This window comes from Varroa jacobsoni, unplaced genomic scaffold (genome assembly GCF_002532875.2).
Source record: "Varroa jacobsoni isolate VJ856 unplaced genomic scaffold, vjacob_1.0 scaffold_914, whole genome shotgun sequence".
NCBI lineage: Eukaryota > Metazoa > Arthropoda > Arachnida > Mesostigmata > Varroidae > Varroa > Varroa jacobsoni.
This window is the reverse complement of record NW_019213816.1, coordinates 458,404-471,588: the sequence shown is the minus strand read 5'-3', so window position 1 is coordinate 471,588 and position 13,185 is coordinate 458,404. Positions and strand designations below refer to the sequence as shown.

Sequence of the window (13,185 nt, the reverse complement as noted above, 5' to 3'; positions counted from 1 at the left end):
TATGAATTAAGAAGGATATAAAAAAAATTAAGCTCTGGTAACGTTCCAAGAAAATAGTCAGTGCATCAACGGAAACATAACAAATCATTATGAAATGCTTATTACATCTTCATTCGTCTACCTTCGACAAATGTCGGCCGGCGGCAAACTCTCTTCGTGGGGATTCCAGAAACCGAGCCAATCAGCTAACGAGACAATAGTTAATGCGTGCTTAACATATAGTTTTCGCTATCAGATTGATTGAAACTCTCAATGTAAAACAAGCGCGGGACAAGGCCTGCAAATCTGTGTAATCTATGTATATATATATAAAGTTCGTAAAGTCTTTTAGGCGAAGTGCAAATCGATGTGTTTTTATTGAGGTGTTAAATTCTAATTATTTGTTATAATAAATCGAATCTGGAAAGCAGTCTACATGCGTCAGACTAAATCAGGTGTTAAACTTCGATCCATACTTACTGATTATCCGTTAGTAAATATGATTCGATACAACTGAAAATAAAGAGGATGACGTGTCCTGTGTAATTAATGTGCATCTCTTTAGGTACGTTCTCATGGTGACCAAAAGTATGTGGCCGTCGCCGGTTCAAATTCAAGCATTTACAAATGGCTACTATGGCATACGTTAACCATACCGCCTAAAAGCTTCACACGTCTGTTCGACCAAAACCCAAGTAAGTCCAGAAAGGGCAGTCTGAAGTAATGCCTAGTAGCCTAAGTGGTAAATGTAAAAATAAAATCTAAACAAAGAGGTCAACGTTTGTCCGGTAGAACTTCACTTATTTTAATTATAATTTTTCTACCCGGCTACTCTTTTAAAGTAACTACTCTACTATAACTCATTCGTTAAAGTCCGTAAACTGACAAAAACACTTTTGCTATAGTTCTATTTGGCCAGACTTATGTCCTAAACTAAATAGTTTTTAGCGTTTCAGATGTGCTATACTATTACACCTGTAGGCTTTAATTAGTGCAATACTAACCAGCTCCCATTTCATTTTAACTCTTGCCAAGGAAAAAAACATTTTATGAGGCTGTCTTTAAAAGATAAAAATTCCTGTTGCATGAAATTAAATTCTACTTTACCATATTATCTACGTCTAGATCGAATGCATCCGGAAGCCCTTTAGTTAGACCCGTATGACCTTTTAAAACGCCGCCGCTACCGCATTTGGTTATAGAAACCTTTAAATTTCGCGCTGTTTGCCGTTTTTGGGCGTCGGCTGCTTCCCTCGGTTGAATTGGTGGGTCGGCGTGTTTTTGTTGATGTTATCTGGGAGAGAGAAGCGAATGGCTGCATGACCGGCTACTAGCGTTTCTACCAATCGTTTACTCGTCAATTTAGGAAGGTAAGGTTTTAATGCTTTACAATAAACACTCGAATGAGCATAGCGCATGTTTTCTAGCCTGAAAGAATATATCAATTTGCAATTTCAATAGTTCTGTATATAGTGACCTTTATTAGAATATATCCAATGCTGGTTAAATGAACGGAAGGAAAGCGAAACACATTAGTAGATGTCGGTAGCGCGAAACAAGACGTTTTCAAAACCTACCCTTACCGAGAAATCGTCAAACAGTTTTATGATTTGAAAGTTGCAGAAAATATACACAAGTGTATGTATGTTGTGGAGTAGCTGTATTAAGGGTCTTGTCTTTAATGGGCCAATCCACAGACCGAAATGCAACATTTTCTTTAACATGATTGTCGCGCCTCTATATTGCACTACTACTGTGTGCTTCATTCTGATCATCTTCTTATAAGCCAACAGTTCAGGATATTCGCTATTACTCTATAGTTTTATAGTAGCTTAACCAATCGACCTTGTTGTAGATGATTCAGCCGCAGCGCGGAGCAGCTCCAACGATCCGAGATAGAGACCAGCTTTATTCGCTGGTTATTTCGCAACTATTTTATGACGGCCATCAAGACCTAGCGGTACAGCTGGTGGCAGCCGTTAAACTTAGTTCAGCATGCCCTCCGAGTGACAGGTTACAACATGTTGTGCGACTCGGACTACAGGCTGAAGCCGATCAGAAAGGCCATCAACTTCTCACTGGTGAGAAGAAACTAACATTATTGTAGATTATGGACTAGGTTCTGTTCTTTATTTGACCATTTGCATATTAATTTAAGCAGGCGTTCTACCTGCTACAACTACCAACATTGACATATATATCAAATATTATAATTTCCGCTAGATTTAGGTATTTTTGAAAAAGTAGATACAGGCGATTGTGCATAACGTCAATTAACTTTAGCTTGTCAGTTAACTTCAGCTTGGTCTTAATTTAACTTTCGAATAACAGGTTGTGGCCCACAGGAACTGTACTCTCTGGGTCCCGGTCTCGATTTGGAATTTGAGACAGAGTCATCTCTAATGGTACCTGAGCCTGCCCAGTATGAAACAATCTACGTCACATCACATAAAGCGCAATGCCGCGCTGGAGCATTCAATGCTGACGGAACCCTTATCGCCACAGGTGCCTCCATGTAGTGTGCTATATTTCTAAATATACCGGAACTGGCGTACACAAATACGTGCCTAGAGCAAAAGCATAAGGGAAAGAGCTTAAGAACAAAAAAACGTTGAACTAAGTGTTGCTTAAATTTATTTCTATTTATTTCCTATTATGAACTTGATGAATTTATTTCTTGTTTTTGAAGGCTCTGTGGATGCTTCGATCAAAGTATTGGATGTAGAACGGATGCTTGTAAAGAGTGCGGCTGCGCCTGGCGAGGGAGCAAACGATACTATTCAACAACAGATGGAGACTCATCCTGTTATTCGAACGTTATACGACCACATTGAAGAGGTGACATGCCTCGCGTTTCATCCCAGGTTGGTAAACATAACCAACACAAATTTAGGCAGGTTATATATATATATATATATATATATATATATATATATATATATATATAGGATTGCAGACGCGTTACATTTGACTAAACCTGTGCAATTTTGCAGGGAGCAGATTTTGGTATCCGGGTCCCGTGATTATACCATAAAAATTTTCGACTATTCAAAACCATCGGCTAAGCGAGCCCACAAAACGATTCAGGAGGCGGAGCACGTACACCATGTGGCGTTTCATCCATCTGGTCAGCCATATACACCAATCCAAATATTATATAATAGAATAGGAGATCCGAAGATGGAGAATATCCAGAAGTATTTTGGCTATTATGAACGAATTGTGCGTACAGACAGCTTACATGGGAAACATAAAGATTAGCATTAAAATGAGTCCTTTACTTTTGTCCTTGCTGACGTAATTGCTTGCATCATACTAATATTTGTCTGTTTACTAGGTGACTATATGCTTGCGGCCGTCAATCATCCTGTTGTTCGTTTATACGATATGAACACAAGCCAATGTTTCGTATCGTCCGTTCCCGATGACCAGCATACGGCAATAGTAAATATGGTCAGTTGGGCGAAGAACGGCCACATGTTCGCCTCATGTTCCGCCGATGGCGCGATCAAAGTATGTTCGTGTTTGATATATTTCGTTAGTAACGTTTAAATCCAAAATCGTTTTATTAACTTCGTATTGGCATGAATGGCTATCTGAACGTAGTAATCGTTTTTTAAACTGTTTTATAGGATTTTTTATTTATTTCGGTTTTAGGTGTGGGACGGCGTGTCAAATAAGTGTGTATGCACATTTTCTGCAGCCCATGAAGGCGCTGAGGTTTGTTCGGTGCAGTTTAGTCGTAATGGGAAATATGTGCTGTCATCAGGAAAGGACTCCTTAGTCAAGCTTTGGGAACTGTCGATGAGTCGATGTCTTATCGCGTACACAGGCGCTGGTGCCACAGGTATATATGGCATGAATTATTAATATTGGTGAGAGTGATTAGTGCAAAATTACCAAGGGATTTGTGTATAATACAAATAATTTCTATAGACTTGATTAATTAAATGTGGTTAGCGATCTATAGGTTGATTAAATAACATTCTTAGCTGCTAAAAGTTAATCGTGGTTGGATAAGTACAGCTTGAAACAAATCACCATTAAAAAAGATTTGGTATTAATGTTCTATATGAAATATATTTTCATAGGCAAACAGGATTATTGTTCACAAACCGTTTTCAATCACACTGAGGACTATATTCTGTTTCCTGATGAAAAGACACTTTCACTTTGTTCATGGGATTCTCGTAACGCTGAAAGACAACAGCTTCTTAGTCTTGGTCATAACTCCACTGTAAGGTAAGACTTATGAACTCTATGCTGCAAAATCGTGCAATCGAGATTCATCAGTCATATTACGAATATGGTCTCCTAGAGAAACTACCCATCATTTGCCATTCTCTCTTTAAATCGGTATTAGAAAATTATTGTTTGAATGGATTTTTTACCTTTTCTTCATTTTGTAGATACTTCTGCCACTCTCCGACTAAACCAGCGTTCCTCACATGCTCCGACGATTACCGGGCTAGATATTGGTTCCGTAGGACCGATATCACAAATAAGTAACGTGTCCTAGATTGATTATCATCTAGAGATAATGCATTATGGTTTCTAATTTCTGAAATTACTGAACAGCTTTGCTTGTATACATGCATGTTTTGGTCCAAGGAATTCGAATCGGGTGACAAGAACAACCACTTCTATTCCATTGTTATTATTTTACAATGTATATACTATATATAGACATATTGTGGATAATAAATATGTTAAAACGGTAATCACTTACAATCCACATTAATTTTATCATACATCTATTCACTCTCCTAGTGAACATAATGGTATACAAACATTTTCTAAAAGTATTTTACAAGTCGCAGTGAGCGGATGATAAGATACAGCATGAGCAGCGCTGATCACGATGACGTGTTCCGGTAAGGTACTAAAGTTATAATGCGAAGGCTTTTTTCAGCCTTACAATTCGCGCTGAGACGTCCATTAGTGAGGGTGTAATATAATTTGAATTAACGCCGGCTAATTTGAAGTACAAATAAATTTCACAGCTATCATCGATCAGGCAAAGTTATTCGCAGATGGCTTGTTTCGTTGATTTCAACTCCTTCTTTGACTTGAATTGAAAATGGAATTTGGAATATGCGTATTATGTTCGTAAATCGGGTAGTTTTCTTGTTCTCTCAGGACGTATGAGGTCAGCATATTCCTGTTAGTAGATAGCAAAAACTAGTTTATTGAATGCTGTGTTCCCTCTAATCAGCAAATGTCAGAACGGTGCCTTGCATTAAACATAATCTTTAAGATTAATTTTTATACATCTATACATATATAATTCGAGTCTGAATCGCGACTTACTGTATTGTCCATAAATTACTAATTTAAGCAGGCAGATAAAGTCTCGTCCTCAGACACAGTAACATACGGAATCATAGGTTTGAGATACATGGAAATGCGTAGGAATGTATTTAAAATGCCTGTTGCACGAATGTGATAGCAATATATGATAACGTTTAAAGTGAAGAGAGCTTCCACTGCACCAGTTATTACAAAACTGGTGCAGTGGAAGCTCTCTTCAAATGTCAGCCCAAAGCAATTCATTCTGTGCTGAGAAGAAAAACGTGCGATTTGAATAGGTGCATCTAAAAGCAATCCACATACGATATTGCACCGCTATTTAACATATATTCGTTAAATTCACATCTAAGAATTCCACGTATTTCCGTTTCTCGTTAACATAATTTAAGCCATTTAATACCCATGCTACGGATATGTGCGCCCTGACGTGAAAAATTCAGACTCGCGATACTTAAATTGCCATTCAGATTCGAGTATAGATGAATGAGAGCTACGCGTGTGAGCGAGCATAAACGTGTGTATACAATGTTTGTTAATGCGTAATTTTATTTTAGTCGGACAAACTGGACAAAGTATGTTATTCATTTTCGCAGTTTCACCAAACCTCTGACCACAGGGATTGTGGGACCTGTTTTACTGTCTCCAATATTACAATAATACGTCAAAGAATTTCGTCTCTTTTAGAGGAAGACCAAATTAAAATGCTGCGGCCACCCGTGTCTCTATTGCTTTATTTTGGTGGGATGCCGACTTACCTGATGTTTGAAGCAAAGTGTCAGTTTTTATTTTAGCTATATTATAATAACACAAGAAGTTACATTTTTCAAACTAGAGTACACGTTTCGATTAGATTTTATTAGGCTATCAAGTTTACTTATTCGAGCTTATATGTTAGATGCAGATTAGTGTTAAATCCAGAGAAACAGACCTGAAGAAAACGACCTCAACAACCTCACAAGCACTAATATATCTGAGCTCTACCACACAATTATGTTTATTTGTTATATGTTCATGAATTGTTACCTTAGATACTTATTTACACACAGGCCGGCCACTGGCATTACTTAATTCGAGAAGTCGCCTGCTGAGGGCATTGAAGCCAACAATATTTAAGTAGTTCACTTTCGTCGGCAGGGGCAATGATTTATTTTACATATTTCCTAATTTCTTTAATGATAGCTTTGAGATATCCTTGTTGATGTGTTGCAAAACTATGTAGTATGCGTCCGAATACAGAGAAATAATATCTGTGGCATTGGAACCTCTAGTTCTATTGAGGAACTTCAACGCAAGTGGACTAGGGAGGAATAAAAAGTCGGGCGGTTCATACTATATTATCCTACCGACGACACAACGTCGCGTCAGTAGGTCTTCCTTGTGAAATCTAATAAATTAGACGAGCTGGGTGAAATTCATCGCAAACTAGATAGTAGAAAATTGGGCAGCCTATGTACGCTGCCCAAATTTGGTCGATCTGTTTTATGAAATTTCCAAAACTAGGTTGTATTAATTAACGTTAAAATCAATGTTTCTGCAAGACCTGACTACGGGTGTCAGCACAATGTATCAATTAAAATAAGCTTTAGTTCAGTTCACTAAAAAATAGTAAAACTTTGCTAGTAATATCTGTGAAACTACAGTAGCCGATAGAGTAAAATGTGCCTTTGCGTCATCAGCAGCTGAGGTCAATATGTATAAGTTGTCAAAGGAATCTAATTTCTTTTGTTGTTAAAAGTTGCCCCAGTTCAGTACTACAGTTTGCTTATGTAATAAGCAATAGCTTGTGTTAAGTTGAGCCTTTTCACGATTTGTCGTATCGAAATATTTTTTCGTGGGCATGTTGCATAGTATGTGTGTGAAAGTGTTTCTGCCCAACTTTTTTTTCTGCCTATTCGACACGAATAGAGGTACTGGTGACAAAAATAACAACCAAATCGTATTATGATTTAGAGTTTAGACTAGCTTATGCGATAAAGTGTACATGCATATCAAATGTGACCAAATATGATGTCAATAAAGAAACAACTGAAAAAAAGTTGTCCAGAATAAACAACGACCTAGTGCGTTATATATATATATACATATAAAAACTAAATCCACTAGTTCGATATTTTGATGGTTGTGGTAGTAAATACCAAACAAATATTTTTAGTTTACTACCACCACCAAAGTGAAACGTTGGTTTTTATCAGTTGATTGTTTAGATTAAGTTAGTATCAGTAATAGGAGGACGCCGAATGTATGTTGTAATACGGCCTTAACACACAGTTTTATTTTTCATTCAATAAATTTTTATTTGAAAAAAATAATAGACTGATAGTATTTCAAAGGCTATTGATCTTTGTGCTTTGTGCTTCGATACGGCAATATAGGACATATTCACAATTTCTGCACACTTAAGATATGTTTGATATAAACCTAAGTAGACCATTAAAAAATAGGTTTGTCTCTACTCACACGGTCGCTTAGGCAGAAGTACTAGTAAGCACTATCGTACCTAAGAGTGTAATCATCACCTTATCCACAATCAAAATAAATTTTTTTGAGCAAAAGCCTCTGCGATTTACTTTCTCCAATCTAACATGTCGGGAGTGCTATCCCTAGGGTATAGTTTTTAAGTCTTTAGGCTTCAGATACGAATCTATTTTTTGTGTAAAATCATCCAAGATTAAACATTTTCGATTCACTTTATGATCCTAAAATATTTGAGCTATATATGTAAGTATATATATATATATATATATATATATATATATATATATATATAATAATGACTATGGTTATTGCATTTAATTTGATTATTGTTTTAATATTGTGTGTATATACAAAAACTTCACAGGTTTCAGTTTTTCTACTGTTTCATTCACACCCTTTGCTGTTCACTAAGCACACTGACATTCGGTGAACTTGACGTTTTTCAAGTTGACAAAATTTTCATAAAAACATTTGCTAAATACTGCATCTTTTATGAAAATGTCCACCCGGCTAAAATTTTAAACAATCAAGATGTAATAGACAATCAACTTGCACGCTAATTTTGCATTAAGGCATCACACAACGAGCACACCGAATCTTTGTTTTCCAGTACTTTTTTAATATTTTCTAGGTCAGAAATGAATATGTTAAAGTTGTACAAGAGTTATGTATCTCCATCAAAACGTGCGTTTTTCCAGAAATTTAACGAGTTTTTCTATTGTCCGCGTCTAATGGTATATCTAAAGTTTCGTCAATTTGACCGTCACCAAGCTTTAAGGAATTAGATCGAAAATTATGCCTGGCTTCTTTAATCTCATCAAATGTAACCACTAGTATTCGAAGGAAGCACGCGTGAACGCCGAAAGTACAATACACTGATGTTGCCATCAGCGGAAGGAAAGGCAATTGTGGTGTTAAAACATGACCCAGTAGTTCGGTGTATATAAACAGCGGAACTAGGCCAAAGAGATAAAGTTGTCCCCATCGAGACAGATGCTGATATCTGAAAGAGGAAATTAGAATCTATAGTTATATAGAATTTCTTACCCCATAGGCCACTTGTAATCCTTGAATGGATAATACGAGGAACACAAACGGTGCTTGAGAAAGAAGTGAGGTTAATATGCTTGAATTTAGAAGTTAAGGAGCTTTCCATCAATTATAAAAATATAGAAAATATAAACTTTTATGTTAAACAAATATTTTTGAACCGGTACGATTAAGTACACAGAGGCACGGAATTCTATACCTGTGAACGCAGCCTAATGCATATGTAATGTATATTCCGTAAAAGGCGGCCAGTACTGCCTTAATAAAGGTCTCTTCTCGTGTAATGATCAGTGGAAATAAGCAGAAGTGTCCCACAGCGGACAGCAGGACGTAAACGCCAGCCAGAGAGCGATTTATGATAGCCAGCGGAAGTAGACTGAGAAGTGGGATAAGAATGCCTTTTTCGTGTACGTGGAAGCCCACCAGGAACGATACAAGGCCACAATGGACGACTGACTGAATAAATTTCGTTGGATTCGGTCGGCGGAACAATGGAATAAGTGATGGCTGAAATATAGTTAAATTTCTGCATTCAGAGTTTCGATCTTAGAGGCTATTGGAGGCCATAATCACAAAATCTAGAACCAAGCGATATGCGTACACATATTCTATTACGAGTCAAAATGTTCCTCCACACGGCGTTACTTTAAAGGGATGTACGCGTAGTACTTCTTACCAGCATAAGTAGTATCGCTGCAACTATGGTGAGTGCAGGAGGAACGTCCGGAAGTACTGCGAATTGTGCATCGCCGACAAGGCCCGACGTCAGGGAGCTGCGTGCCACTTGATGGCCGGTACGAGTAGCTATGATCTCAAGCAGCTAAGTTTGTGATTCCAGCAATTAGCGCAATGTTGTTGTACATGAAAATAATGGGGATTATTAAGCAAGACATGAAACAAATGAATGTTCACTATAGTCTACACATGCTGCTCTTTACTTTTGTAATATCCTAAAAAAATGTTTTAAGATCATGTTAAAAAACTTTTCTCAGTATGTTTTTTAATGCGGCATAAGTTCTCCCGCGCGACTTTAAGACATTACTCAAATTAAAAAGTCATTATTTTTATTAGTTTTTCAAAGATACAAAAAGCATTAGGTTTAAAATGCACTTATAGTATACTTTTGAGTAAACAGGTTGAACAAACTGGACATGTATCAAATGGATGATCGAATATAAAATAGTTAAACGTACATTCATTACCTATTTAGATTCAAGGCATTCAAATTAGATCTTATTGTCATCATTCAATTTGCACAGTGCGGTCTGTTCACAGATGAATTATCTGATTAAAGGAGCGCAAGAATATGTGTTTGACGTTTCTACGCTATTGCTTGTTTAGATCTTATCACTCACTTACCTTATCGGCCCCAGCATACAAAGCCCAAGTGTTAGGGGCCCAGTAAGCATGGACCAAGCCTCGTTTCAATGGGAACAGCCGCGATAAAATTGATTTCAACTGGCCCTGTCGTCGTAAGATGAAATTCGAATGTGTAAATAATAAGCATATCCTTGGTGATAAAAATTAAAATATAAGATTTTAAAGGACTACGAATCTGGTAAAATCAAGGTCAATGAACCTTTTATGAATAGTAATAGAACTTTAATGCTATATTTTGTGTGTTATACACAAATCAGGAGTCAATGTTTTTTAGGTTAGGATTTAGAAATTGGATATTTTCTAGAATTAAACAACGACTTAGTCATTAAAAAGTAGCTGCAGTGTAATAAAAATATGTTTGTAAGGCTACATAGCACTATACGAAGATGAACCGTGCTGAATGCTTTGTATAATAATCTTCCGTTCAATTTGTTTACTCTTTTGCCTATTAATAGTAATTAGCAAAATAGCGGTTAGATTTTTGGAGTGAAAAAATGGAGAGGAAGAATTGGTAGGTTATTTTAGGTGACGTCAAGCAAACTGAAATATTGACCTATTACTGGTGTTTTAAAAGAAGCTTTGTTAGATCTCCTAACAACACTGGCTCGGTATTTTCCATTTCATTTCATTTGGAGCACACTTTTACCTACATTAATTCCTAAAAAAAAAAACTCAACAGGACTCGTAGAAAGTTATCATCAAAGGCATCAAACTTCGCTTAGTTTTTCACAAAGTAGCTTAACTTCAGGAAGAGCCTTTAATACACCTTCAGACGTTTTTAATAACATCGCATTCTTACTTTCCATTCTACAATAATACGATTTCACATACGTGAAGCATGAAGGGCAGAAACGAGACAGTGAATACGGTTAACACAACGGTACCAAGGTGTGCCAGACGATACGCAATGCGCGATACCGAAAATGGCTTCGCCAGGACATACGAGCTGAGCAGGTAAACGAAGAACGGTGGAGCAATATAGGCATAAATGTGCTTCATGTTCAGCAATATGCTGAACCACAACGCCCCCCACCACACCGAGCCCTAAAGAATATCATACGAATGATGATGATTATTTATGGTAATAAACATATTATTCGTAAGAATTACGGGGAAGGGGGCAGATGCGAGAAACCACTTGCATGTCGATTTTTATTTGTGCCTTTATCGTATTAAAAATAACAAAATGAATTGTTGCAAAAATTTCACTTATTGTCAAAGCGCTATACGTTAAGCTGTATCTGCACATTATAATAAATGACAATGAATCTTAGAATATAGAAACACAGAACATACCTGATAGGTTCTGGCGATTGCCAATAGCATAATGCCGGTGAGGATTCCATTATATTGGAAGTGGATATGATCTACAATGAGCAATCCCGGGTTCAGGATCAGGCCTACAAGAACCAGTGGCTGGAATAGAATAGGAAGACCACGAGTTTGCGGATACAGGATGCCGTGCCAACTGGAATAATTAATTAAGCAACTGAGCTTAGAAAATATTTGCGCGTTTTCCCTCTTTAGCGATGCGTAGGAATGCTGTCCATCATTCAAAATATGTGCCTCTCTATTTTTTATTTCAGTTCGAAGTTTTTCCACACAATTAAATTTCCACTTACACGACCGCGGCATAGATGAGGACAATATCTGTACAGATGACACTAAATCTCTGGAAAATAACGCAACGATCGCTAGCATAATTTTCATTTTCTATTTTCACTATTTCCGGATCCACCAGGACCGCCACTTGAGACAGTAGCCATTCGAGCCAAGCAAACAATGGAGGATAATCGAGCGTCCATTGTGAACTATCCTGTATTAAAAAGTAACAAGATATCACTTCGTTAGGTTTTCTTAATACTGTGGTATCACAAGTAATATTTGGAAACGAATTAGAATGATATAATATGTTACCTGGAACAATCCTTTTAGTGTGATTACAGGTTTTTTTTTTAACTGCAAAAGTATATCAAGAAAAAACGATAGTTATGTCAAGTTGATTTATGGTCAATGGAATATATACATTTTTCAACATTTCTTGTATTGTAGGCCAATCGGCGGGTATCTGTTTCGCAGTTAATATCTATAAGATCAGAATTTCGAGTGGGTCTTTTTCTTCAGTTTAGCCGTGCCGGTAAACTCACCTCGATATACCATTCATTGATCGGACGACTATAGGTTATGGCCAACCAATTTCTGTGTACTTCGAAATCTGTCGAACGACTGAAATACATAGAAGAAATATACGGATTTTTTTAATGGGTCCAGCAAAGATTGAATTATATCTCACAGTACAAACATAACTGACCAACGTGCAGAGCCGATATTAAAGGTAAGTAAATAACTTCGAATTAATAAGTTGCACCGCAAACTGCATTAACCAATGTACTGAGATTAATAGGCAATATGAGTAAAATACTGCAGAAATTCGCGTACACACAGGTTATTTGTGGGTCAAGAGTGGTTCTTATTATATACGTAGCATTTTTCAAGTGAACGAGCAGTTTTTATTACCCCAAAGCTTTTGCTGGCAATAAAAATGAAAACTGAGTATGTCATAAAATTCGATTGAATCAACTTCAATAGAAACTAAGTTCGTTTAACATATTTAAAGTTACGGATTGTAACTTCCGAAGGCTTTCGGAAAGGCATGATAAGATGCCACTTATGCCTCTTATGGAAGTTGAGTGAAACTTTGGAGGCACAGTTTTAATTAATTAAAGAAAAAATTAATTTGATCACCTACTGAGTAGAACAGAGATTACCGGACACTTCATTATATTTATAATTAGCGTAAACATTTATATTCTTATCTTATTATTTGGACGAATATATTTTAGATTTTTCTCACGTCCTCAATAAATATAAGAATTAACGATGTACGTTATATGTCTTGAATATATGAATTGATGCAATTTAACATAGCTATCCAAAAGGGCCGCTATCGAATCGCTGTTATATATATATATATATATATATATATAACAG

General features: G+C 36.6%; 2 protein-coding genes across 2 annotated transcripts in view; one reads left to right on the top strand and one right to left on the bottom strand.

Annotated features, from left to right (window-relative positions):
- Window positions 1-1,248: 1,248 nt before the first annotated feature.
- On the top strand, window positions 1,249-7,345 carry CstF50 (cleavage stimulation factor subunit 1 Cst50). The gene is made up of 9 exons (XM_022841183.2): window positions 1,249-1,349; window positions 1,835-2,060; window positions 2,311-2,484; window positions 2,669-2,843; window positions 2,973-3,106; window positions 3,317-3,492; window positions 3,637-3,826; window positions 4,071-4,221; window positions 4,389-7,345. Exons 2-9 carry the CDS (start codon window positions 1,835-1,837, stop codon window positions 4,486-4,488), a joined length of 1,326 nt encoding a protein of 441 aa, XP_022696918.1. The 5' UTR covers window positions 1,249-1,349; the 3' UTR covers window positions 4,489-7,345.
- A 184-nt stretch (window positions 7,346-7,529) lies between these two features.
- Window positions 7,530-13,185, bottom strand: part of xit (ALG6/ALG8 family glucosyltransferase xit) — a 7,620-nt gene continuing 1,964 nt past the window's right edge. The window contains exons 2-9 of the mRNA XM_022841182.2: window positions 12,342-12,420; window positions 11,817-12,010; window positions 11,491-11,662; window positions 11,026-11,238; window positions 10,174-10,278; window positions 9,491-9,634; window positions 9,014-9,321; window positions 7,530-8,767 (exon numbers count right to left, since the gene is read on the bottom strand). Coding sequence (XP_022696917.1) covers window positions 8,467-8,767; window positions 9,014-9,321; window positions 9,491-9,634; window positions 10,174-10,278; window positions 11,026-11,238; window positions 11,491-11,662; window positions 11,817-12,010; window positions 12,342-12,420 — 1,516 coding nt within the window. The 3' untranslated portion in view covers window positions 7,530-8,466. The remainder of the gene's footprint in view (window positions 8,768-9,013; window positions 9,322-9,490; window positions 9,635-10,173; window positions 10,279-11,025; window positions 11,239-11,490; window positions 11,663-11,816; window positions 12,011-12,341; window positions 12,421-13,185) is intronic.